Source organism: Coregonus clupeaformis, chromosome 11 (genome assembly GCF_020615455.1).
Source record: "Coregonus clupeaformis isolate EN_2021a chromosome 11, ASM2061545v1, whole genome shotgun sequence".
Classification (NCBI taxonomy): Eukaryota; Metazoa; Chordata; class Actinopteri; order Salmoniformes; family Salmonidae; genus Coregonus; species Coregonus clupeaformis.
In genome coordinates, this window is record NC_059202.1 from 12812550 (window position 1) to 12838849 (window position 26300).

The following is a 26300-nucleotide window of genomic DNA, read 5'->3' on the forward strand; positions in this document are numbered from 1 at the left end:
CCTTTCCAAATCATGTCCAATCAATTGAATTTACCACAGGTGGACTTCAATCAAGTTGTAGAAACATCTCAAGGATGATCAATGGAAACAGGATGCACCTGAGCTCAATTTCGAGTCTCATAGCAAAGGGTCTGAATACTTCTGTAAATAAGGTATTTCTGTTTTTTATTTGTAATAAATTTGCTAATAATTCTAAAAACCTGTTTTCGCTTTGTCATTATGGGGTATTGTGTGTAGATTGATGAGGGGAAAAAAATAATTTAATCAATTTTAGAATAAGGCTGTAACGTAACAAAATGTGGAAAAAGTCAACAGGTCTGAATACTTTCCGAATGCACTGTATATCCACGATTTCAATGTTAGAGTATGTGGTTAACTGATTATGTGTCAATGTATGCGGCTGAGTTGATGGCCATGATTTATAGATAGATTTGAGATGGGTGGAGGAGGTGAAACCACTCAGAGTGGTGATCTGCTCTGATTCGGCTGCAGTGTTGAGTTGTGTCAAAACGAGCAGGTCGGATTGGGGAGACTTGTTTGTGGAAATGATGGTGCTGTTAATGGGATTGGAGAGGATGGGACTGGTAGTAAGCTTTTGCTGGGTTCCCGCCCATGTGGGTGTGGAGGGTAATGAGAAGGCTGGTGTGGTGGCTAAGAATGTGGTGAGGAGAGAGGGGGTAGATATTCAGGTCCCGTTAGGCTGTAGGGAAGTCAAGTCCTTGATCTGGGCAAAAGGGCTGGATCTTTGGCAAAGGGAGTGGGATTCTAGTAGTAAGGGTAGGCAATTTTATCACGTGCACCGGTTAGTTAAGGAAGAAATGTATGCACTCACTAACTGTAAGTCGCTCTGGATAAGAGCGTCTGCTAAATGACTAAAATGACTAAAAATGACTAAAAATGGGGAGTATGGGATGTAGGAGAGAGGAAGTTGTGTGGAGTAGACTATGGTATGGGCACACAGGTTTGAATGCCACGTTGTGGATGATAGGGAGACATAAAACAGGTCTGTGTGATGAGTGTTCAGTGGAGAAAACGGTGGAACATGTGTTGATATTTTGTGAACTGTATGACGTAGAAGTGGTATCTACGGCTCTATTTCACTTTCTTAGAGGAACAGGACTAATGAAGAGAATTTAATGTAGGTAGGCCATGACTGGCCTCACACTCCAGTACAGTAGGTAGCAGTGTATGCACCTTAAAAGTTGGATGCGATCCGCCAATCCAATCTCAAAGAAGAAGGTGTCGCTGACAGGCCAGCAGCAGCTTGCCTGGCTTGCTCTCTTGGACAGCTGGCACAGCCCGGACCTCACTGGAAAGGCTAGATGTCATACAAGGGCAAGGACTCAGAATATGTAGTGGGGCGTTTCAGACGTCCCCAGTGGCTGCATATGCCATTGCAGATTAGGAGACAGCAGCTGGCAATTAATTATTGGGTCAACCTACAACAAGGACATGGGGTGTCTCATCCTGCGAAAGGGATTTTACAGGCATGCTGGGAACATGAGTGAAGACAGAACACGAGCTTTGGGTGGGTGGGTAATACCCAGGCGAAGGAGATGGGACTGTATGGAAGGGAGTTTAGTCCAACGGTAGTTATTCCTGTAAATTCCCCATGGCTACTCCCGCCTCCAGTAGTTGATCTAGAAGTGTTGGAGAGACTACAGAAATATAGGGAGGGTGTTGATCCATCTGATTTGTTTAAGAGACGTCTGGATACTGTGTATCAGGATGTTGTGGCCATTTACACAGATGGTTCAAAAGATCCAAGGACAGGATGTACTGGGTAAGCATTTGTAGTGCAGGAATGTGGGGTGGAAGTCAGGAAACATATTAAAGCTCATCTGACTGTATATACGGCGGAGCTGATGGCCATACTGTTGGCCTTGCAGTGGGTGGAGGAAGTCAAACAAGACAGAGTATTTATTTGCTCTGATTCATGTGCAGTGTTAATGAGTCTCCAGTCCTTTAGCTCACATAGCAGACAAGACCTGCTTTATGAGGTGCTACAAACCCATGGCAGGATTAAACAGATGGGTATACAGATAATATTTACTTGGGTCCCAGCCCATGTGGGGGTGGAGGGGAACGAGGCAGTATATGAACTGGCTAAACAAGCACTTAGTAGTGGGGATGTTGATGTTGACGTTTCAATGAGCAAGGCAGAGGCAAAAATACTGATATGTACAGTGATGGGGCAGAGATGGCAGGAGCAGTGGAATAGAGATAATAAGGGAAGGCATTTATTTCAAGTACAGAGGAAAGTCGGGGAGGGGAGGACGGCAGGAAGGGACAGAAGAGAGGAGGCTATTTTTACAAGATTAAGGGTGGGACACAGCCAGTTGAATAAGACATTAAATGTGATAGGAAAGCATCCAACAGGAAAGTGTGATTATTGTCAGGAAACAGAGACTGTGGAGCATGTATTGCTACGGTGTGGGCAGTATCAGAGGGAAAGAGAGAGGATGATATCTAGTATGAAGGAGAAGGGGATACAGGAAATTAGTTTAAATAGTATATTGAGTAGAACGTCATTAGATATACTAGAAATATTTTGTTATCTTTTTTAAGAGCAACGGGGCTGGCAGGTAGGATTTAGTTTTATCCCCGTCTCTGGCCCACACTCCAGTACAGTAGGTGGCGGTAATGCACCATAACGTTGGATGCCAAGCGCCGATAAACCCCACTGAAGAAGAAGACAGCTGGCACACACAGCAGCAGTCGACCCGACAATGGTTTGATTCACACTTCAGTCGTTAGCGAGTAGGTAGCTATGTGATTCATTATCATTATATGTCCGATAAATATCGCTATCTAAGTATCATAGCTACGACATCGCCTGCAAAGCATTCCGTGCACAACTTCGCTAGCTAATCTGCGTACGTCAGTGGTGGCTAGCTAACACCGGCAGTCTGTTTGGTCGTATTCATCAGTGCACACCGTAACGTTAACTGTTAATGTTAACCTAAACGGTGTATGTAACGTTAGCTGGCTACGTTGCATAACTTTGCTACAGTGTGCACACTAATGAACACGATCTGATGTAGGCTAACGTTAGCTAGCTAGCTACCCTGTAATTTAGCAAGTTACTGTAGCTGTCTAACGTTACTGTACTCTGTTTATATTTTAGCTAGCTAGCTAACGTTAGTTGTATTTTTGTTAACACAATAAATCTACATATATAGCCAACGTAACTATAGCCAAGTTATCGCTAGCTGCACCAAACATGTAACGTTAGTGCTTGCCTCTTGTGTCTCGTTCAAGTAGAGCGCTAACGTTACAGTAGCTAGCTTGCTAACCTTTTTCCCCTCCCAAATCTGATAAGCCTAGTCAGGTGTGCAGGTGATAATTACAGACATTATTGATAATCCTCTCTCCTCCAGGTGTGAGGCACAGTAGAGCCTCTCATCCTAAGGCCTTCGGATGTTTAGCCATGTGTGTGGCCGCATCCTTCTGCGAGCAGCCAGCAGCACCCTCAGCCCTCTCGCTCCCCAGGTAGGTGCTGTCAGAGATCAGAAACACCAAAGCTTTCAATCAGTGACTGGTTTAGGCCTATTGTCTGGGAAACCAGGTGTGTGCACTCTCAGAAAGTAGACTAAATTACATGAATGGAAAACGTGCTCTAAGTGCGACAGAGAAACACACAAGTAGGATTGCAGCCCTTGGCTGGAGCTGTGAACGCTTGCACTATCCATGTAAATGCTGGCCAGTCATATCTATCCATTCCCTCTCCTGTCTTTCTCTCTTGGCCAGCATGCCCTCTACTCCTCCATACCCTCCTGCCCCTCCCCCTCTCAGTGGCCCAGTCTGACCCAGCGAGCCTGCCTCTCCTCCTGGGGCTGCTCTGGGTCTGGTGCTAGGTGTAGGTCTGGGGCCACCATGCGTTTCCTCTCCACCTGTCAGGACCTGGACTTCCAGCTGAGCCGTGTCCAGATCAGCAGCATCCTGCGAGCCAACGAGCAGGTACCACTTATTATAATAATCACTACATAATCATATAAAGCAGGCGTTTTCAATTCCCATCTGTATGTGGGCCACCTCAGGATGCACATTTTCATTCCAGCCCAATGATATTGCACCTGTTTCAACCAATAATCAATGCCCTTGGGTAGATTAATCAGGTGTGATGGCATAGGGCTGGGCTTTCCCAGGACCAAAAACCCATGATATAAGGCATCAAGCAGGGTAATGCCTTTCTGTCTAATGAAGGTTCTTGATGTAGTTGTCTAGTATTTTGTCATGGAGCTATTGTTGTCGATGGTCTGCATTCACACCCTGCCTGCATCAGGGTGCATAGCTCTGGTCTTCAAGTCCTAGTTACTGTCCTTGTCTTTTAACTAGATTGATTTCTGCCTGAGCAACCCGAGATGTGGAGACTAGCCTATCAATTAAGTACGTTGATCAAGTGCCAGGGAGATGCAGTATGAAAACCAGCAGGACAACTGCCTTATAGTGCTGGAGTTGTGCACCCCTAACCAACAACCAGTTATTTAAATACACCCAATTGTTCTCTCTAACCCAGGCTGTGAGCATCCCTGAGTTTGATGGCCGGGGTCTCAGTGCTGTGAGGAAGTTTGAGAGCAACCAGCTGGCAGCTAACACCCCCAACGAGGACCGCCGCAGCGCAGCCACCTGCCTACAGGTGAGTGTTGTTGTTAGTTACAAACATTTGGTGTTCATTTCCTTATCTCACCCCTCACACACTCCCCCAGACCCTCCCTCTCTCTCTCCCCCAGACTAAGGGAAAGTTATCCAGGGTGTTTGACAGTCTCTCTCCCCCAGACTAAGGGCATGTTGTTTGGGGTATTTGACGGCCATGGTGGCTGGGCGTGTGCCCAGGCGGTCAGTGAGCGTCTGCTGTACTACGTGGCGGTGGCCATGATGTCCCAGAGAGGACTGGAGGAGCTGGAGCACTGCATGGAGCAGAGCAGGCCTGTCCCGCCCATCCTACAGTGGTACAAAAACCATGGAGACTACAACTACAGAGAGTCAGCCTCACTCTACGTAGAACACCTCCGGGTCTTCTGGCAGGAGCTGCTGGACAGCGAGGAGCACGGCGACGGAATGAGGTGGGGCTGTGTGTATACGTTGTGTGAGACATTGAGCATGGCATGAGGTAAGAGCCTGACTCCATCTCTCTGATTAGTATTGTAACCCAACTGTTTTTGTCTTCCTGTTCTTATACATCTCTCCAACCGTCCTCCATGCCTCCCTCACAGTCCTCCTGATGCTCTGTACTATGCCTTTAAGCGTCTGGACACAGACATCTCTCTGGAGGCCCAGGTCCCACTCTCCAGCGACCTCATGAGGAGTACTGCCATACAGGTGTGAGTGTGTGCCATCCACCTCATTCCAGATTAATTAGGAATTTCAGATTTTCTCACTGGTCTTTAATTTATTGTGGCAATTAATTGGGTGCATTTTCCCCCCCTGACTTTCTCTGTTGTGTTTAACACATCCAACCAGGTGGCGTTTGCTGGCTCCACAGCCTGTGTTGCCCATGTAGGCACTGAGGGGATCCATGTGGCGAACGCAGGTAGGGTGGTAGTGTCGTACAGGTGGGATATACACTGAGTGTACAAAACATTAGGAACACCTCCTCTTTCCATTAAATAGACTGACCAGGTGAAAGCTATGATCCCTTAGTCACTTGTTAAATCATTGTGGTCCTCTGTAGCTCAGCTGGTAGAGCACGGCGCTTGTAACGCCAGGGTAGTGGGTTCGATCCCCGGGACCACCCATACACAAAAATGTATGCACGCATGACTGTAAGTCGCTTTGGATAAAAGCGTCTGCTAAATGGCATATTATTATTATTATAAAACCATTTCAGTGAGTGTAGATGAAGGGGAGGAAACAGGTTAAATAAGTATTTTTGAGCCTTGAGGGTGAATGGGCAAGAGAAAAGATTGAAGTGCCTTTGAACGGGGTATGATAGTAGGTGCCAGGCGCACTGGTTTGAGTGTCAAGAACTGCAACTCTGCTGGCACAACAGTTTCCCGTGTGTATGAAGAATGGTCCACCACCCAAAGGACATCCAGCCAACTTGACACAACTGTGGGAAGCTTTGGAGTTTTCTATTTTTTTTTTGTCATTTAGCAGACGCTCTTATCCAGAGCGACTTACAGTTAGTGAGTGCATACATTTTTCATACTGGCCCCCTTGGGAATCGAACCCACAACCCTGGCGTTGCAAGCGTCATGCTCTACCAACTGAGTTACAGGAGGGCAGCATCCCTGTGGAACGCTTTCGACACCTTGTAGAGTCCATGCGCTGACGAATTGAGGCTGTTCTGAGGGAAAAAGGGGGTGCAACGCAATATTAAGGTGTTCTTAATGTTTTGTACACTCAGTGTATAATGGAATTGTATCATGACAACTCTGTGATAATAACACTCTTAAAGTACTCCCTGTTTTCAACAAATGGACAAAATACTATACTATTATTTTCTTCCTTGAACACAGTTGAAAATGAAGTTCTATTCTATTGTGCGGTGTAAACTCAGGTGACTGCCGTGCAGTGCTGGGGGTGCAGGAGGAGGACGGGTCGTGGAGCGCCTTGCCCCTGTCCCAGGACCACAATGCCCAAAACGAGGCTGAGCTGGAGAGGCTCCGAGCCCAGCACCCCCCCTCGGAGAGGGACACGGTGGTCACTGACGACAGGCTGCTGGGGGTCAGAACACACCCTCACATAATAGAGGATTAGATCATATACTGTAGATTTATTTACATATCATAAGAAAGACCAGGCTGAGCTGGAGAGAGAAACGGTGGTCACTGGTGACAGACTCATACAGTATAATTACCTCTGCATGTATTCTATGTGACTGTCTAATTCTCCATCTCATGGTGTCTAGATCCTGATGCCTCTGCGTTCGTTTGGAGACGTGAGGTTCAAGTGGAGCCTTGAGCTGCAGCAGAGTGTTCTAGAAAGCCTGGAGTCTGGAATGGACCTGGACTCTCTAAACCTCTACCAGTACACTCCGCCCAACTACCTGAGTCCGCCCTACCTGGACGTGGCGCCACAGCTGACCTATCACAGCCTGCGACCGCAGGACCGCTTCCTGATCTTGGGCTCTGATGGGCTGTGGGACGAGATGAGCTCTAAGGAGGCGGTACGGCTGGTGGGAGAACACCTGAGTGGGATTCACCTACAGGTAAGGACGAGAGGGTGTGCGAGAGAGATGGGGCACTGTGTTTGTGTGTGTGAGGGCTGTGGCATAACCACTTGTGGGGGGAAACTTTTTACGGGTGTCTGTTTTTTGTCCATGTGCATATATAATTTTGAATGTAGTAAACTGTCGTTCTGCAGTCTCCCGTCTCCCCCACTGAGAGACAGTTGAACCTGGGCCAAATGCAAGAGCTGCTGCTGAAACGCCGTGCCCGTGCCATGCCCACCCTGGACTCCAACGCTGCCACACACCTCATCAGACACGCCCTGGGCACCGGGCAGTATGGAGAGCTCTGCCAGGAGAGACTGGCATCCATGTTGGCTCTGCCTGAGGACCTGGCACGCATGTACAGAGACGATATCACAGCTACTGTGGTTTACCTGAACTCTGACCTGGTCAGACAACACAGGTAACACAGATGGGGACACACACACACACAAACATAACATTTTTACAGTAACGATGGTCTACTTCAACTCAGGCCTGGTCACGTTACACACACACACATTTCTTGACAATTGTTTATTTACCCTAGGGTGAAAACATTTGCTGCGTACTTAGACCTAAAGCTCAAATACTGCTCTCAGAAAGTGGCATTGTATTAGTGTTTTTCAAATGGTTAAATATAGCTTGAAACTCCTACATGCAGGTGAATAACCATGTTGTTTTCCAATAATTCCAATAATGTATGTATGCTGATGTTAAACTTTGTCTGTTTTTTTTACTGCATAGTCATCATAGTCCCAAAGCATCATCGGAGCAACATGTTTCACCAGACTGACTGGGTACCACATCATACATGACCATAGTTTAAATAAATCATATTTTCTTATGAACTCTCTGGTGCACTTCCTCACTTTATACTGTCTGATAAAATCCTAAATATATTTTCAGAACTATATTTTCTATGACTTTATGTTACCTGGTGTTAGTTTGGTAAAACTGCTATGTAATGTATTTTTACTATTTGCTGACAATCTACAGTCCACAAACTAAACTGAAGGTTTATTGTTATTGGCACATGTAGTTTGTACATGTGTAAAGTCGAGTTGAGAGCAGTCCGATCAGTGGATGAAGTGAAATTGCTCATTGTTTGCTGTAAAGGTTTTTTTCAAATCATGAATTGAACTTCAAATCACTTCCTAATGAAAATGAGTTAAAATGTTAACCAAAACCCTTCAATTCTGTTCGTTGTTTTTCTGTCTGTGTTAGTTTTGAGTTGTCTCCATCTCCTGTAATGTGTCCTCTGCTCTCTCAAATCCTCTGTTTTCCCTCTTAGGATATTTTTAAAATGTTATGCTCGCCTCGCCCACAGGGTTTCTTTAGTGTAATTAACACTATGGAGCAGAGGCTGGACGAAGTGTACTTTTTAGTCAGTCACATGTCAGTATTTTAGGTCTCAATGTACCATCTTCTGTTTCAATAAAGGACATTTTGGTTAAATGAATGTGATTCCCTTCAAAATGTGAAAATAAGGCCTTGTTTTCAGTTTTGAAATGTTTGAAGTTCAAATGAGAACAACCTACTGTGTTAGAGAATTGATTGGTTCAACAGTTCACTTCCTGTGCCACCTCCACTACTTTATATAATATAATATGCCATTTAGCAGACGCTTTTATCCAACGCAACTTACAGTCATGTGTGCATACATTTTTACGTATGGGTGATAAAGCCAATCACTTTTAAATGACCTTTTCCAAGTTTACTCTTAAGATCTGTATTATACAGTGGGGGAAAAAAGTATTTAGTCAGCCACCAATTGTGCACGTTCTCCCACTTAAAAAGATGAGAGAGGCCTGTAATTTTCATCATAGGTACACGTCAACTATGACAGACAAATTGAGAAAAAAAAATCCAGAAAATCACATTGTAGGATTTTTTATGAATTTATTTTCAAATTATGGTGGAAAATAAGTATTTGGTCACCTACAAACAAGCAAGATTTCTGGCTCTCACAGACCTGTAACTTCTTCTTTAAGAGGCTCCTCTGTCCTCCATTCGTTACCTGTATTAATGCCACCTGTTTGAACTTGTTATCAGTATAAAAGACACCTGTCCACAACCTCAAACAGTCACACTCCAAACTCCACTATGGCCAAGACCAAAGAGCTGTCAAAGGACACCAGAAACAAAATTGTAGACCTGCACCAGGCTGGGAAGACTGAATCTGCAATAGGTAAGCAGCTTGGTTTGAAGAAATCAACTGTGGGAGCAATTATTAGGAAATGGAAGACATACAAGACCACTGATAATCTCCCTTGATCTGGGGCTCCACGCAAGATCTCACCCTGTGGGGTCAAAATGATCACAAGAACGGTGAGCAAAAATCCCAGAACCACACGGGGGGACCTAGTGAATGACCTGCAGAGAGCTGGGACCAAAGTAACAAAGCCTACTATCAGTAACACACTACGCCGCCAGGGACTCAAATCCTGCAGTGCAAGATGTGTCCCCCTGCTTAAGCCAGTACATGTCCAGGCCCGTCTGAAGTTTGCTAGAGTGCATTTGGATGATCCAGAAGAGGATTGGGAGAATGTCATATGGTCAGATTAAACCAAAATATAACTTTTTGGTAAAAACTCAACTCGTCGTGTTTGGAGGACAAAGAATGCTGAGTTGCATCCAAAGAACACCATACCTACTGTGAAGCATGGGGGTGGAAACATCATGCTTTGGGGCTGTTTTTCTGCAAAGGGACCAGGACGACTGATCCGTGTTAAGGAAAGAATGAATGGGGCCATGTATCGTGAGATTTTGAGTGAAACCTCCTTCCATTAGCAAGGGCATTGAAGATGAAACGTGGCTGGGTCTTTCAGCATGACAATGATCCCAAACACACCGCCGGGCAACGAAGGAGTGGCTTCGTAAGAAGCATTTCAAGGTCCTGGAGTGGCCCAGCCAGTCTCCAGATCTCAACCCCATATAAAATCTTTGGAGGGAGTTGAAAGTCCGTGTTGCCCAGCGACAGCCCCAAAACATCACTGCTCTAGAGGAGATCTGCATGGAGGAATGGGCCAAAATACCAGCAACAGTGTGTGAAAACCTTGTGAAGACTTACAGAAAACATTTGACCTGTGTCATTGCCAACAAAGGGTATATAACAAAGTATTGAGAAACTTTTGTTATTGACCAAATACTTATTTTCCACCATCATTTGCAAATACATTCATAAAAAATCCTACATTGTGATTTTCTGGAGAAAAAAATTCTCATTTTGTCTGTCATAGTTGACGTGTACCTATGATGAAAATTACAGGCCTCTCTCATCTTTTTAAGTGGGAGAACTTGCACAATTGGTGGCTGACTAAATACTTTTTTCCCCCACTGTATGTCATAGATCCAGTAGTCTCCGTCAGTGTAACTATCTTTACAACTTAACTCCTTTATGAATATACTGAGGTAGCTGCTGGGTAACTAACTGTAGGACTCTCCTAACTCCAGATAATTAATATTTAGTTCCTCTTGAATGTAGTGAATGAAAGAAAGGAATTAGTCCTACAGTTACCCAATTGCTATACCTCAGTTTATTTATGAAAGAGTTGAGTCGTTATAAAGAACTAGTAAACAAGAGCACAGAGAAGGACAGGAATGGTTATAAGGAAGTCTGTGATGTGGGTAGTAGTTAGTTTCACTTCTACGTTCAACGTAGTGCCATCAGAAAGTATTCATACCTCTTGACTTATTCCACATTTGTGTTAAAGCCTGAATCCAAAATGGATTTTAAAAATGCTCAACCATCCACACAATACCCCATAATAACAAAGTGAAAACATGTTTTTAGAAATGTTAGCAAATTTATTAAATACAGAAATATCTAATTTACAAAAGTATTCATGCCCTTGAGTCAATACATATTAGAATCACCTTTGACAATGTTTACAGCTGTGAGTCTTTCTGGGTAAGTCTAAGAGCTTTTCACACCTGAATTGTACAATATTTTCACATTCTTTTTTAAATTAAAACTGTCAAGTTGGTTGTTGATCATTGCTAGACAGCCATTTTCAAGTCTTGCCATAGATTCTTCAAGCCGATTAAAGCCAACTTTAAGTAGGCCACTCAGGAACATTCAATGTCGTCTTGGTAAGCAACTCCAGTGTATATTAGGCCTTGTGGTTTAGGTTATTGTCCTGCTGAAAGGTGAATTTGTCTCCCAGTGTCTGTTGGAAAGCAGACTGAACCTGGTTTTCCTTGAGGATTTTGCCTGTGCATAGCTCTATTCTGTTTATTTTTAGCCAAAATAACTCCATAGTCCTTGCCGATGACAAGCATACCCATAACATGATGCAGTCACCACCATGCTTGAAAATATGAAGAGTGGTACTCAGTGATGTGTTCGATCTTCCCCAAACATAACACTTTGTATTCAGGACATAAAGTTAATTTCTTTGCCACATTTTTGGCAGTTTTACTTTAGTGCCTTATTGCAAACAGGATGCATGTTTTGGAATATGTTTATTAAGTAGAGGCTTACTTCATTTCACTATGTCATTTAGGTTAGTATTGTGGAGTAACTAAAATGTTGTTGATCCATCCTCAGTTTTCTCCTACCTCAGCCATTAAACTCTGGAAATATTTCCTTTGTCTCCGACATTTTGGTTAGAAAGGACGCCTGTATCTTTGTAGTGACTGAGTGTATTGATACACCATCCAAAGTGTAATTAATAAATTCACTATGCTCAAAGGGATATTCAATGTCTGCTTTTTTCTTTGTGAGGCATTGGAAAACCTCCCTGGTCTTTGTGGTTGAATCTGTGTTTGAAATGAACTGCTCAACTGACGGACCTTACAGACAATTGTATGTGTGGGGTACAGAGATGAGGTAGCTCAATGATTTAAAAAATGAGGTAGTTCATGATTCAAAAATCATGTTAAACACTATTATTGCACAAAGAGTGAGTGAGTCCATGCAACTTATTATGTGACTTGTTAAGCACATTTTTATTCCTGAACTTATTTAAGCTTGCCATAACAAAGGGGTGACTCGACATTTCAGCTATTATTTAATTTTTTAATTTTTAATTTTTAAATCTAAGAACAATTCTACTTTGACATTATGGGGTATTTTGTGTAGGCCAGTGAGTGACACAAAATCTAATTTTAATCCATTTGTGGAAAATATCAAGGTGTGTGAATACTTTCTGAAGACTGTAGATTCTACCAGCTTGTCTCAGTTTGTCTTAAAAATGTCTGTCCTCTCTGGAGGAGCTGGTCACAGATTAACATGGCTCAGGATATCTTGAATGGCTTTCCTTGAATAATCAATTTGTTAGGTAATGAGGCAACAAGGCCTTATTTAGGCTACATAATCCAGACAACTGCTGTATAACTGCTGTATACCCAACAGCATACTGTATTGATCATGAAGGTTACCTTTAATTTATAGGTTATGAATTGGCTTGGATTAATGGTCTGTCTTTCTCCCCATCCCCAACCTCTCTCAGAACAAGCTGCATCTCCATTTTAGTCCTGCTTCTTCCAACCATTTCTTCTGAAAAGTATGGCAAGGTGACATATTTGCTGTTGGGATCAACTCTGAGATTAAAATCTGCTACTTTATTAGAGAAAGAACAATATAACATTTTATCCATTCTCAAAATCTGAAATAGATGCACCCGAATTAAGTTCTCGCCAAGCTTTGCTGTAGTCTAAACACTGTTAAAATTGTTTACTTAGCTAATTGTACCAAGGAGTAAGACCCATAATTCCAATATTGCAAATGATGATTGTTATTATTATGAATGCATAAATACATACAATGTAAATCACAAACAATATTACAAAAACATGTGGATACAGTTCATGGGATAAGTTACAGTTCATACAGTTCAATTCATGGCGGGGGGGGGGATAGGCAATTATGCACTTTCATCTACAAATACTCATACAGTGCCTTGCAAAAAGTATTCATCCCCCTTGGCGTTTTTCCTATTTTGTTGCATTACAACCTGTAATTTAAATTGATTTTTATTTGGATTTCATGTAATGGACATACACAAAATAGTCCAAATTGGTGAAGTGAAATGAAAAAAATAAGTTGTTTAAAAAAATTCTAAAAAATAAATAACGGAAAAGTGGTGCATGCATATGTATTCACCCCCTTTGCTATGAAGCCCCTAAATAAGATCTGGTGCAACCAATTACCTTCAGAAGTCACATAATTAGTTAAATGAAGTCCACCTGTGTGCTATCTAAGTGTCACATGATCTGTCACATGATCGCAGTGTATATATACACCTGTTCTGAAAGGCTCCAGCGTCTGCAACACCACTAAGCAAGCGGCACTATGAAGACCAAGGATATTGCCAAACAGGTCAGGGACAAAGTTGTGGAGAAGTACAGATCAGGGCCCGTATCTCTAAAGAATTTTTGTGCAAAAAGTGGCTCCTAGCGGCCAAATTCTAAGAAAATTCTCAGAGGCATGACGTTTTCTTAGAATTTCCCCTAAAAGTGACACGAAAATCCCAGTTAATATAAAAGCTATTCCTCAAGAGTCCTAGCGCTTAAAAGGGCTCCTAAGGCGAGATCTGCTAAGAGCAGGGAAGAGGACTTTTAGTGGCTTAGGAGTTACCCTAAGCAGCTGCACAAAATGGCCAACAGAGGAGGCAGGAGAGATGTCCTGCAAACACTGGATGACAGGGAATTATTGAGACGCTACAGATTGGATCGTGCAGGAATCATGTTTGTGGTGGATCTCCTTAGAGATGCAATTACTTCACCAACTCGACGCCACAACGCTATTACACCGGAGAAGAAAGTAATCACAACCCTGAGGTATTTGGCAACAGGGAAAATGCAACAATGCAGCAGTGATGACTTGGGTCTGTCCCAATCCTCCGTCAGCAGAGTCATCACCCAAACACTGACAGCTTTGTCACAACCTAATATTGTGACACAATTTGTTTCATTCCCGCTGGATGCCCGCACTTTACACACACATAAAAGGGCATTTATGGACATTGCAGGATTCCCTGGCGTTGTGGGTGTAATTGATGGAACACATGTGAGAATAATTGCGCCATCAGAGGACGAGGCTGTCTTTGTTAACAGGAAGAATTTCCACAGCATCAATGTGCAAATAGTGTTCAATGCGGCCTGGAAGATTTTGGACATTGTGGCTAAATGGCCAGGCTCCACACATGATGCGAGAATGCTCTCCGAGAGTGGCATCAGACAGCTTTTTGAGAGACGCTATGTGCCAGCTAATTGCCACTTGTTAGGGGACAGTGGCTACCCATGCAAACCATGGCTCCTTACACCTTACCTCCAGCCACGCCAAGGGCCCCAACTAAACTATAACAGGTAAGCCAAACAATACAAAAATCATGGAAATGAAATGCAAGCAATATGTTAGAGCATCCAAGTAGTGCAATATTTCCATCAAATAATTAAAGGTCTGTATTCTATTGTAGGGCCCACAAGACAACAAGAGCGGTGGTGGAGCGTGGCATAGGCCAGCTTAAGAGGCGCTTTCATGTTCTCCACGGAGAGGTGCGGCTGAGGCCTGAAAAAGTCAGCAAACTCATCATAGCCTGTGCAATATTACACAATATTTGCAAGGTTAGACAGATTGCAGAACCTCTGGAGGATGGCGATGAGGATGAGGATGGAGACAACGATGAGGATGGTGGTGAAGAAGATATTCACATTCCACAGGGGAACCTAGCCCAGAGTGGACTGCCTTACAGGGCAAACTTCACAAATTTACATTTCAGGCAAGCTGTAGCCCCATGTCATTTGAGAACTTGTGATGGTATTAAGAACTACCACAGTTTTACTGCACATCACCTGCAACTGTTAAATGCAAGACACAGAACACAATCTCTAAATGGTTTATTTTTTAGGTGTTCAATTTTAAGGCGGTAGTACTCCTCCTGAAGGGAAAGGACTTTTTTTTGTTGTTCAAACACATCAATTGTGAGTTGCAATCTTCTCTCCTGCAGGGATGCTGACGGAGCAGGTGCTGCGGATGGGAATGGTGTTTGATCCGCCGGGCTATCCTGAGTAGCAGCTGCAGATGGTTCAGGCGGCAAACTTGATGGGCCCGGTTCTTGTGATGGCTCCATGCTACAGAAATACATAGGCCTAGTTTAATTATTGTTTTGATTAAATTAATTTAATACAATGAGCATGGATAACACATGAAATGGCTTCTGCAATGAATAAACACTGTTGATATGAATAACCCTGTGTCCTACCTTTGCTGCATTTCAAGGGCCTGCATCATTGACGTGTCAATGCCTGTTGGCAGCCCGGTGACACTGACCTCAGAGTGTCCCAGGACTTGAAAGACAGTGTCGGCCACCTGGGACAGCCGCTTTGCAGGTGGTCCACCCCCTAGAAAGAAACAGTCAATGAACACAGTACTTAGGCATGTAAATTAACTTTGCCAGCAGGAGCAAATTGCCAGATTATGTGGTAGGCCATAGTATTTTGCTCACCTGTGAGTGAGGATTCCCGCTTGTGTGCTGCAATCTCATCTTTTGCCTTGGACTGCAGCACATACCACCTTTTCTCACAATCGTCGCCTGTCCGCACCACCAGTGGAAAAGAGGCATTGATTGTTTGGGATATTGTGTCCCAGGCGCGCCTCTTGCCTTGGCTAGTGACAGTTGGCCCAAATTTTCCTCGTAACATACCTTTATGTTCGTTCACCAACTGGGCCAGCAACAAACCTTGCTCCTCAGTCCAGTTCGGCTTGCGATTCCTTTTTTTCTGGAAGTGAAAGTACAAAATATGCCAGCTAGGATATTAATATGAGCAAATGAGACACAAATCATTATTTGAACAGGGTGTAATGAGCTTAAGTTTTCACATATTTTAGATTCTAATGTTAGGCTATAACCCCTACAGCTTACTATTAATTTTCCAGATATTTTCTTGAATGTGAAATATTATTTACAATTATAGTCTGCATAAGATTAGAGTGTATAATTATGTTTATTGATTTGAGGGTACATCCTTTGCTCATTATCACCAAAAGTTCATTTTCATCAAACTTGTAGGATCAACCAATCACGGCTTTTGAAATGATGACTCATACCTAGCAACGGGGTCAACCACACCTCCTCACTAAGATAGGATTTTTCATCCATTCCTGGCTCAGAGTTCACTGAAAATGTTCTGGAATCACTTCTAAGCTAAAACTCCTGGCAAGGAATTTTTAGGTTAAGTTAGGAGCTCTCTGAGAGGATTCTCAGAATCTTTAAGGATACGGGCCCAGGGTTGGGTTATAAAAAAATATCTTGAACATCCCACGGAGCACCATTAAATCCATTATTAAAAAATGAAGAAAATATGGCACCACAACAAACCTGCCAAGAGAGGGCTGCCCACCAAAACTCACGGACCAGGCAAGGAGGGCATTAATCAGAGAGGCAACAAAGAACTGGAAATCTCCACAGTGGAGATTGGAGTATCTTTCCACAGGACCGCTTTAAGCTGTACACTCCACAGAGTTGGGCTATACGGAAGAGTGGCCAGAAAAAAACCATTGCTTAAAGAAAAAAATGACAAAAGACATGTGGGAGACTCCCCAAACATATGGAAGAAGGTACTCTTGTCAGATGAGACTAAAATTGAGCTTTTTGGCCATCAAGGAAAATGCTGTCTGTAGGTTTTTAACAAACCTTTATTTTAATTTTTGTGCTTATGTATCTTTTTTTCCTTTTTTTGTGGTGTGGTTTTCATATAAGCCCTTGGGCTTCCAACCACACCTGCACGCTGCTATTTTTATGTATTTGTTTTTATCTGTATTGTTGTTCATCACTTGTTTTCTTTGGTGCAAATAAATTAAACTAGTACTAAACTAAGTTGTTTGCTAGTTATTTGTTTAGTTGAATTGGTTGTAATGAACTCTCTTTTCTGTGTCCTAACATCACTCACTACAGGCAATAGTGGAGGACAGTGAGGGGGTGTCAACGATGGTTGTTTTACCTCCTGAACCCAACACCAGTGAGGAGTCCTTGAAATGTGCGTTAACATCTACACACAACTATAAATACACTTTCACTACCCTGCCACACACATTATTCAATTTGGGGAGAGAAATCTGATTCCTGCCAGCTCACATTGAACCCCAACACAGCTAACAGATATCTGCTTCTGTCTGAGTGGAACAGGAAGGTGACCAAGAGTGAAAATGCTGAGTCCCATCTTCACACTCCAGACAGATTTAACTTAAACTGCCAGCTGTTGTGTAAAGACGCTCTGTCTGGAACCTGCTACAGGCAGGTAGAGGTGTGGGAGCAAGGTTGAAGTTGCAGTCCCTTATAAAGGGATCGGCAGGAGAGGAGACTGAGTGGATGCTAGCTTTGGATGCAATTATTAGTCCTGGGCTGTGGTCTGTCTAACAGCTCTTTCAGGCACAATACTATCAGTACTCATATCCCTGTCGCCTGCTCCTCTAGAGTAGGAGTGTACCTGGACCACAGGTGAGGAACTCTGTCCTTATACAGCATCTCTTGACACAATGACCCTCCACAGTCCAGACCACATTTACTCCACCCCTCTACTCTGGATTGGTCCTGGTTATGGACAATCTGTGAGGATACTGGTACCAATACAGTAAAGAAACAAAACATTGTATCTACACTCATTGACTTTGTGTGTCCATAAACATCATACAATCTGTTTCAACCTGATACACTTAACATCATTATTTTATGAGAACAGTAATACAAACTACTGGTGAATGCACAACATGTGCACTACTGTTAAAATATGCAGTCCATTTCACTAAAAGGGATTGATTCTGTTAGATATTATCTTAGACAAGGGCCATAGACAATGAGTTGTTTGCATTCTTGGTTTCATCATTTAAATAAATTATATGCAATCTGATGTGGCACATGTAATGTCAGTTTAGTTGATGGCTGCCGGTCCAACTGTCCTGGAACGTTGACTTGACTGGGCATGGCTGTTCTAGTAACTGTAATTCTACAGTTGACAATTTCAATTACAATGCAACCTAAGAAAGTTCTCTCTCTGGCTATGATGCACCACTTATGTCCTCTGCTGGCCATACCTGGTATCTGATGTGAGTTCACAGATCCAGGAAGTGAAATGTTATAGGTCCGTGAAAGCCACTCCTACTCGGCAAACTAGAAACTAAATGTATCTCTGAAGCTCAGTCTTTTTATGTGTTTCAAAATGGCAGAAGCCATGGACTCGATCAGTTGTTCGATCTGTTTGGAGCTACTGAAGGATCCAGTGACTATTCCCTGTGGACACAGCTACTGTATGGACTGTATTAAAGGCTACTGGGATCAGGATGACCAGAAGCTTGTCTGCAGCTGCCCCCAGTGCAGAAAGACCTTCAACCCAAGGCCTGTTCTGAACAGAAACACAGTTATGGCTGAATTGCTGAAAACCCTGACAGAAGAAAATACAAAAAAGAAGAAGAAGAAGAAGAAGACAAAACTCCAAGCTGCTCCTCCTGCTCACTGTTATGCTGGATCTGGAGATGTTGAGTGTGACGTCTGCACTGGGAGAAAATTCAAAGCTGTCGTGTCCTGTCTGGTGTGTCTGGCCTCTTACTGTGAGACTCACCTCCAGCCTCACTATGAATCTCCTGCCTTTAAGAAGCACAAGCTGGTCAAAGCCTCCACACAACTACAGGAGAAGATCTGCTCTCATCATGACAAACTACTGGAGGTTTACTGCCGGACAGATCAGCAATGTATCTGTTATCTGTGTATGTTGGATAAACATAAAGGCCATGATACAGTCTCTGCTGCAGCCGAAATAGCTGAAATCCAAGTAAGAACCTTAATTCACTTGCTTAAATATGAAGAATGACAAAATACTAAAACAATGAATGGTCCCTATGTACAATATTTGCATCTGATCAAGGATGAATTTCATGTATGAACTTGCAAAACAGGAAAACATACACATAACACTACGTAACCCTTTTCCTTCATAAGACATTAACATGCCATAGTCTGACTAACATTCAGTAGAACAGAACAATAATGAATGGAATGGCATTTGTTTCTCTACAGAAGCAGTTGGGTGAGAAATCTAAGCAGAGAATCAAGGAGAGAGAGCAGGAGATGCAAGAGGTGAGACAGGCTGTGAAGTCATTCAAGGTGAGTTTTGACCATTTGTGACTGACCGCCTCGGTCTATGTAGCAACATTTGAAATAGTGTTTTTTTACATTGGATAAAAGTGGAGACAGAGCTAGAAAATGGCATATCATACACTGCAGTTGAGGAACAATGGGAAGGTAATTCTGCTTTCCCACAGGGGGCCAGTATGAAAAATTAAATAATGTATGCACTCACTAACTGTAAGTCGCTCTGGATAAGAGCGTCTGCTAAATGACTAAAATGTAAATGTTGAAAGTTGATCAACTTTCAGGATACAGAATGTGTAAACGGTACAGTGAAGGGGTTACTTGCATAGTTGCAATATCAAAAACAGAAAGTATCCTGATTCAAAATATTTTAGAAAATATTTTATCATTATTAGATGACGCTTACCCAACACACTTGTCTAAATTGATGGGTCATGTGAAGGAAATGATATAACCAACCCCCAGCCACATCTAACTAAGTGGATGGGTCACTATTGTCTAGACCAGGGTTCTTCAATTCCGGTCCTGGAGGGCCGAAACACTTCTGTTTTTTATTTCTACCTGGTAGTTAATTGCACTCACCTGGTGTCCAAGGTCTGAATTAGCCCCTGATTAGAAGGAGAGGATGAAAAACATAGGTGTTTCGGCCCTCCAGGACCGGAATTGAAGAACCCTGGTCTAGACACATATTCATGAAATACAATAGATGGCCGTAATCATCCCCAGACACACCTGGCTAATTTGATGGGTCAGGTAACAATCCGGCCGACGTGGAGTCTTTTGGTTAGACATGTAGTTAGCTAGCTAAACAATGAACTGGCATAATCCTAACTCATACTACTACCAATACAAACATTGTCATAGCTGTAGTATGAATCTGCAGGTAGCTAAAGCTAACAAACTAGGTTCAATGTTAGCTGGCTAACATTAGGCTATAACTGGCAATGCAAATGGATTTCTGATTCAAATAATATTATTACACAGATCATACACATAATGTTAGCTAGCGAGCCAGCAAGCTAACGTTCGCTAGCTAACTAACAGTATGCTTTAACTTGCAATGAAAACGGCTTTCTGACAAAATTAGAAACATATCTGAAAATGTAGCTAGACTCTTACCGGTATACATGGATGAATGCTTCACGGCAGACTGGAACCATTTAACTCAGTTTTGTTTGTAGCTAACGTTACATCTTGTTTATCCAGCATTGTGTCAAGTCACTCCGGTTCACACTGACCGTGGCGTGTGCAGAAAGTAGCTGTGGGGAACAGGCTGTCTGGAGTTCTGGTGAGAGCTGAGTGAATGGGCTGATTAAAATGCCTCTCTCTCTCTCTGTGTCCTAACAGCGCTCTGCACAGGCAGCAGTTGAGAGCAGTGAGAAGATCTTTACTGAGCTGATCCGCTCCATTGAGGGAAGGCGCTCTGAGGTGAAGGAGTTTATCAGAGCCCAGGAGAAGGCTGATTTGAGTCGGGCTGAAGGACTCCTGAAGCAGCTGGAGCAGGAGGTGGCTGAGCTGAAGAGGAGAGAGGCTGAGCTGGAGCAGCTTTCACACACAGAGGATCACATCCATTTCCTCCAGGTGACATCACTGTCCTCTCTGTCCATTGCAGCAGGTGTCGCTCCTAAAGGGAAATCTTTAATTACATTAATTTAATCTTTAATTTATAAATTGTGCCTTCATGTATTATACTTATGCTAAAATGTTTATTCAGTTCTACTGAGCCATTCACTTTATATTCGTATATTTTATTATTTGTTATTGTATTGTGGAGAACACTCGCACACATCCCTGCAGACCCCGCAAGGGGGGGCACAACATAGCACCAGAAAGCATATGAACACGTCATAATCATTTTGTGTGGGGGGGGGGATTGGCTTTAAAACTGCAAAAAAAGTTCTCAGCCTCACGGCAAGATGTGTAGAATAGCAGGAAATTGGCTCTAAAACAGCAGTTTATTGGGGTTGGGGAAACTGCGCTAAGCCACTGGTCTAGAAGGAACTTGCAAGTAAGCATTTTGTTGGATGGTGTATACCATGTGTATCCCGTACATACAGTGGGGAGAACAAGTATACTGCCGATTTTGCAGGTTTTCCTACTTACAAAGCATTCAGAGGTCTGTTATTTTTATCATAGGTACACTTCAACTGTGAGAGACGGAATCTAAAACAAAAATCCAGAAAATCACATTGTATGATTTTTAAGTAATTAATTTGCATTTTATTGCATGACATAAGTATTTGATACATCAGAAAAGCAGAACTTAATATTTGGTACAGAAACCTTTGTTTGCAATTACAGAGATCATACGTTTCCTGTAGGTCTTGACCAGGTTTGCACACACTGCAGCAGGGATTTTGGCCCACTCCACCATACAGACCTTCTCCAGATCCTTCAGGTTTCGGGGCTGTCGCTGGGCAATACGGACTTTCAGCTCCCAGCGTGAGGACCAGCTTGTTGGCTGGTCCTCACTACATATTCGTCGCCAAACCCACTGGCTCCAAGCCATCTATAAATCACTTCTAGGCAAATCCCCGCCTTATCTTAGCTCATTGGTCACCATAGCAACACCCACCCGTAGTATGCGCTCCAGCAGGTATATCTCACTGGTCATCCCCAAAGCCAACACCTCCTTTGGCTGCCATTCCTTCCAGTTCTCTGCTGCCAATGACTGGAACAAATTGCAAAAATCTCTGAAGCTGGAGACACTTATCTCCCTCACTAACTTTAAGCATCAGTTGTCAGAGCACCTTACCGATCACTGCACCTGTACACAGCCCATCTGAAATTAGCCCGCCCAACTATCTCATCCCTATATTGTTATTTATTTTGCTCATTTGCACCCCAGTATCTCTATTTGCACATCATCTCTTGCACATCTATCATTCCAGTGTTAATACTAATTGTAATTATTTTGCACTATAGCCTATTTATTGCCTTACCTCCATAACTTGCTACATTTGCACACACTGTATATATTTTTTTTTTCTGTTGTATTTTTGACTTTATGTTTTGTTTTACCCCATATGTAACTCTGTGTTGTTGTTTTTATCGCACTGCTTTGCTTTATCTTGGCCAGGTCGCAGTTGTAAATGAGAACTTGTTCTCAACTGGCTTACCTGGTTAAATAAAGGTGAAATAAATAAAAAAAGGTCTGGAGACTGGCTAGGCTACTCCAGGACCTTGAGATGCTTCTTACGGAGCCACTCCTTAGTTGCCCTGGCTGTGTGTTTCGGGTCGTTGTCATGCTGGAAGACCCAGCCACGACCCATCTTCAATGCTCTTACTGAGGGAAGGAGGTTGTTGGCCAAGATCTCGCGATTTTTATTTCACCTTTATTTAACCAGGTAAGCCAGTTGAGAACAAGTTCTCATTTACAACTGCGACCTGGCCAAGATAAAGCAAGCAGTGCGATAAAAACAACACAGAGTTACATATGGGGTAAAAAAACAAAGTCAAAAATACAACAGAAAATATATATACAGTGTGTGCAAATGTAGCAAGTTATGGAGGTAAGGCAATAAATAGGCTATAGTGCAAAATAATTACAATAGTATTAACACTGGAATGCTAGATGTGCAAGAGATTATGTGCAAATAGAGATACTGGGGTGCAAAAGAGCAAAATAAATAACAATATAGGGATGAGGTAGTTGGGTGGGCTAATTTCAGATGGGCTGTGTACAGGTGCAGTGATCGGTAAGGTGCTCTGACAACTGATGCTTCAAGTTAGTGAGGGAGATAAGTCTCCAGCTTCAGAGATTTTTGCAATTGCTCCAGTCATTGGCAGCAGAGAACTGGAAGGAATGGCGACCAAAGGAGGTGTTGGCTTTGGGAATGACCAGTGAGATATACCTGCTGGAGCGCAGACTACGGGTGGGTGCTGCTATGGTGACCAATGAGCTAAGATAAGGCGGGGATTTGCCTAGCAGTGATTTATAGATGGCCTGGAGCCAGTGGGTTTGACGACGAACATGTAGTGAGGACCAGCCAACAAGAGCGTACAGGTCACAGTGGTGGGTAGTGTAAGGGGCTTTGGAGACAACGGATGGCACTGTGATAGACTACATCCAATTTGCTGAGTAGAGTGTTGGAGGCCCCATCCATCCTCCCCTCAATACGGTGCAGTCGTCCTGTCCCCTTTGCAGAAAAGCATCCCCAAATAATGATGTTTCCACCTCCATGCTTCACGGTTGGGATGGTGTTCTTGGGGTTGTACTCATCCTTCTTCCTCCAAACACGGCGAGTGGAGTTTAGATCAAAAAGCTCTATTTTCGTCTCATCAGACCACATGACCTTCTCCCCTTGATCATCCAGATGGTCATTGGCCAACTTCAGACGGGCCTGGACATGCGCTGGCAAGAGCAGGGGGACCTTGTGTGCACTGCAGGATTTTAATCCATGACGGCGTAGTGTGTTACTAATGGTTTTCTTTGAGACTGTGGTCCCAGCTCTCTTCAGGTCATTGACCGGGTCCTGCTGTGTAGTTCTGGGCTGATCCCTCACCTTCCTCATGATCATTGATGCCCCACGAGGTGAGATCTTGCATGGAGCCCCAGACCGAGGGTGATTGACCGTCATCTTGAACTTCTTCCAATTTCTAATAATTGCGCCAACAGTTGTTGCCTTCTCACCAAGCTGCTTGCCTATTGTCCTGTAGCCCATCCCAGCCTTGTGCAGGTCTACAATTTTATCCCTGATGTCCTTACACAGCTCTCTGGTCTTGGCCATTGTGGAGAGGATGGAGTCTGTTTGAGTGTGTGGACAGGTGTATTTTATACAGGTAATGAGTGGAGAACAGGAGGGCTTCTTAAAGAAAAACTAACAGGTCTGTGAGAGCCGGAATTCTTACTGGTTGGTAGGTGATCAAGTACTTATGTCATGCAACAAAAAGCAAATTAATTACTTAAAAATCATACAATGTGATTTTCTGGATTTTTGTTTTAGATTCTGTCTCTCACAGTTGAAGTGTACCTATGATAAAAATGACAGACCTCTACATGCTTTGTAAGTAGGAAAACCTGCAAAATCGGCAGTGTATCAAATACTTGTTCTCCCCACTGTACGACTAAATCAAATAAAACTTTAAACTAAGTTGTGTTTCTCAATCATATTTTCCTTGTTTCCTGGTCTTTGGATGTAGAGTTTCCAGTCTCGCTGTGTGCCTCCTGGATCTGAGGCCTTATCCAGCATCACTATCAACCATCACGTCTCCTTTGAGGATGTTATGAAATCTGTCTCTGAGCTGAGAAACCGACTTGAAGATATCTGTGCTGGGGAGATAATTAAGATGTCTGTACAAAGTAAGGACACGTCTTCTTAGACCACATTAACATATGGGATTCAATAAATTGCCGATGGTGATGTTCCAGATAGGGCATTTGAATTGCACAGCAGTGTGTCCTAAATGGATGAAGTTTACTCTTAATTTAGTATCTGGCAGTCCCATGGTGTGACCTCTTCAGTTCTGATGGCAAACTTGGCTTAGAAGTCATCAAGTATAAAGTGTCAACTCCCTTCACCTGGGACCAAGGACATGCTGCTGTGATTAGTGGAGAACCATTCAGTTATTCAACCTGTGACTTCCTGTGTGGTTATGGCATGACCAGTCATATTTGATTTTTCTCTGTCTTCATAGTGTCAGGACTTCACATTTTCCAACCCCCTGGGCCGAGGACCAGAGAAGAGTTCTTGAAATGTGAGTTAAACACAAACAGTTTTTTAATTCAACAATACACACTGACACCTTGAGTTCATCTTCACCATAGCTTTTATCTCATTTGCAGATTCTTGCCAGCTGACATTGGATCCCAACACACCAACTCAACGTCTGTATCTGTCTGAAGGGAACACAAAGGTGGCATACAGTCGTGAGCACCAGATCACACGTCCTCACCATCCAGAAAGATTTAAGATGTGGCACCAGGTGCTGTGTAAAGAGGGTCTGTCTGGAGCCTGCTACTGGGAGGTAGAGTGGAGTGGGGACGAGGTTACTATAGCAGTCTCATATAAAGGGATCAAGAGGCAGGGTGGAACAGCGTGTTGGTTTGGGAACAATGATAAGTCCTGGTGTTTGGTATGTCATTTGGATTGCTGCTTTTTCAGGCACGATCTGGCACGAGATAAGAATCAGTGGGGTATTGATATAGACTTTAGTAAACAGATTAATATCCCTGTCGCCCCCTCCTCCAGAGTAGGAGTGTACCTGGACCACAGTGCAGGAACTCTGTCCTTCTACAGCGTCTCTGACACAATGACCCTCCTCCACAGAGTCCAGACCACATTTACTGAACCCCTCTATCCTGGGTTCTATTGTAATTGTGATTCATCTGTGAAGATAATTCCTTTGCCTTAACACTACCTGTATCCAATCTTCACATACCAACAACAATCATCATAATTACTATAAATCTGATACATTTAAAGAAATTACAGAAATAAGTGTTATTGTCATCAAGAATCAAATTTGATGACTCATTTTTGTGTAAATGTAAAGTTAAAACTTAAAAAGGAAAATAATGAGGGTAACATTTTCTGAAATGCAAAAAGCAACTGTTACTTAGTGACAGCATGATGTATCTCAATTTGAGATGAGATGGTGGAGATAATTTATGTAGATCTAAAGTAAAGTCAACATTATGTGGATTATTATCTATTTGAAAAGTTATGACTTCTTGGTAAACTCCCTTGTAACCTTTTGAGGGCTGGTTAGGGGACAGAAAAGGTTGTGGTCACCTTTTAGAGAAGAACAAATTGCTTTATCAAAACCAGGAGAGGACAGCAGGGAGTCAGAAAGCTGAATCTATTGGTTGTCTGTAAAAATGTTACTAGCTGTCTCAAATCTCATTGGAGGAGTAGGTCAGAGAGAGGAACCTCCTGGATCCTCTCCTCCAATGAGATTTGAAAGGAATTGAGAAAACAAGGACGGAAGCAAGGGTATGACAGCTAATAACGTTTTCAGACACCGCCATTGCCTCTAATCTCTTTATTTTTCAAGCAGCAAACAAACTTGATTTTATGTTTTGCTGGATCTCTCTCTCTTTCTGAAAGATGCCT

General features: G+C 43.0%; 3 protein-coding genes and 1 long non-coding RNA gene across 9 annotated transcripts; 3 read left to right on the forward strand and 1 right to left on the reverse strand.

Moving 5' to 3' along the window:
* The first annotated feature begins 2669 nt into the window (after window positions 1-2669).
* On the forward strand, window positions 2670-8611 carry pdp2 (putative pyruvate dehydrogenase phosphatase isoenzyme 2). 4 transcript variants are annotated; one of them, XM_045223458.1, is made up of 11 exons: window positions 2670-2732; window positions 3381-3492; window positions 3751-3960; window positions 4520-4639; window positions 4780-5066; window positions 5217-5322; window positions 5464-5533; window positions 6503-6669; window positions 6854-7153; window positions 7309-7577; window positions 7901-8611. In XM_045223458.1, exons 2-11 carry the CDS (start codon window positions 3421-3423, stop codon window positions 7947-7949), a joined length of 1650 nt encoding a protein of 549 aa, XP_045079393.1. In that variant the 5' UTR covers window positions 2670-2732; window positions 3381-3420; the 3' UTR covers window positions 7950-8611. The 4 variants fall into 4 exon arrangements, with proteins under 4 accessions (XP_045079393.1, XP_045079392.1, XP_041745774.2 ...); XM_045223457.1 differs by having other exon boundaries at window positions 2674-2764; XM_041889840.2 differs by having other exon boundaries at window positions 2674-2760.
* A 4839-nt stretch (window positions 8612-13450) lies between these two features.
* Window positions 13451-15347, forward strand: LOC123491963 (putative nuclease HARBI1). Of its 2 annotated transcripts, XM_045223461.1 has the most exons (3): window positions 13451-14467; window positions 14578-14880; window positions 15109-15347. In XM_045223461.1, the coding sequence occupies exons 1-3, from the start codon at window positions 13755-13757 to the stop codon at window positions 15149-15151; spliced, it is 1059 nt and encodes a 352-aa protein (XP_045079396.1). In that variant the 5' UTR covers window positions 13451-13754; the 3' UTR covers window positions 15152-15347. The 2 variants fall into 2 exon arrangements, with proteins under 2 accessions (XP_045079396.1, XP_045079395.1); XM_045223460.1 differs by having other exon boundaries at window positions 14578-15347.
* Window positions 14984-20566, reverse strand: LOC121576594. Of its 2 annotated transcripts, XR_006002504.2 has the most exons (4): window positions 20365-20566; window positions 15805-15880; window positions 15364-15693; window positions 14984-15232 (listed from the first exon to the last, which is right to left on the reverse strand). It is a non-coding gene; the product is annotated as an uncharacterized LOC121576594 (long non-coding RNA). The 2 variants fall into 2 exon arrangements; XR_006661547.1 differs by lacking the exons at window positions 15805-15880; window positions 20365-20566 and having other exon boundaries at window positions 15364-15798.
* Window positions 16826-25895, forward strand: LOC121576589 (tripartite motif-containing protein 16-like). The gene is made up of 6 exons (XM_045223456.1): window positions 16826-18925; window positions 19171-19257; window positions 20593-20826; window positions 24388-24547; window positions 24883-24942; window positions 25031-25895. Exons 1-6 carry the CDS (start codon window positions 18305-18307, stop codon window positions 25597-25599), a joined length of 1731 nt encoding a protein of 576 aa, XP_045079391.1. The 5' UTR covers window positions 16826-18304; the 3' UTR covers window positions 25600-25895.
* The last annotated feature ends 405 nt before the right edge of the window (window positions 25896-26300 follow it).

Coding starts and splice junctions, on each gene's coding strand:
- LOC123491963 (XM_045223460.1), top strand. CDS start 13,755: ATGGCCAACAGAGGAGGCAGGAGAGATGTCCTGCAAACACTGGATGAC. Junction 14,468..14,577: donor CCCCAACTAAACTATAACAG/GTAAGCCAAACA, acceptor ATTCTATTGTAG/GGCCCACAAGACAACAAGAG.
- LOC121576589 (XM_045223456.1), top strand. CDS start 18,305: ATGTGTTTCAAAATGGCAGAAGCCATGGACTCGATCAGTTGTTCGATC. Junction 18,926..19,170: donor CCGAAATAGCTGAAATCCAA/GTAAGAACCTTA, acceptor GTTTCTCTACAG/AAGCAGTTGGGTGAGAAATC. Junction 24,548..24,882: donor AATTAAGATGTCTGTACAAA/GTAAGGACACGT, acceptor CTGTCTTCATAG/TGTCAGGACTTCACATTTTC.
- pdp2 (XM_045223458.1), top strand. CDS start 3,421: ATGTTTAGCCATGTGTGTGGCCGCATCCTTCTGCGAGCAGCCAGCAGC. Junction 3,493..3,750: donor TCAGCCCTCTCGCTCCCCAG/GTAGGTGCTGTC, acceptor TCTCTTGGCCAG/CATGCCCTCTACTCCTCCAT. Junction 7,578..7,900: donor GACCTGGTCAGACAACACAG/GTAACACAGATG, acceptor TTTACTGCATAG/TCATCATAGTCCCAAAGCAT.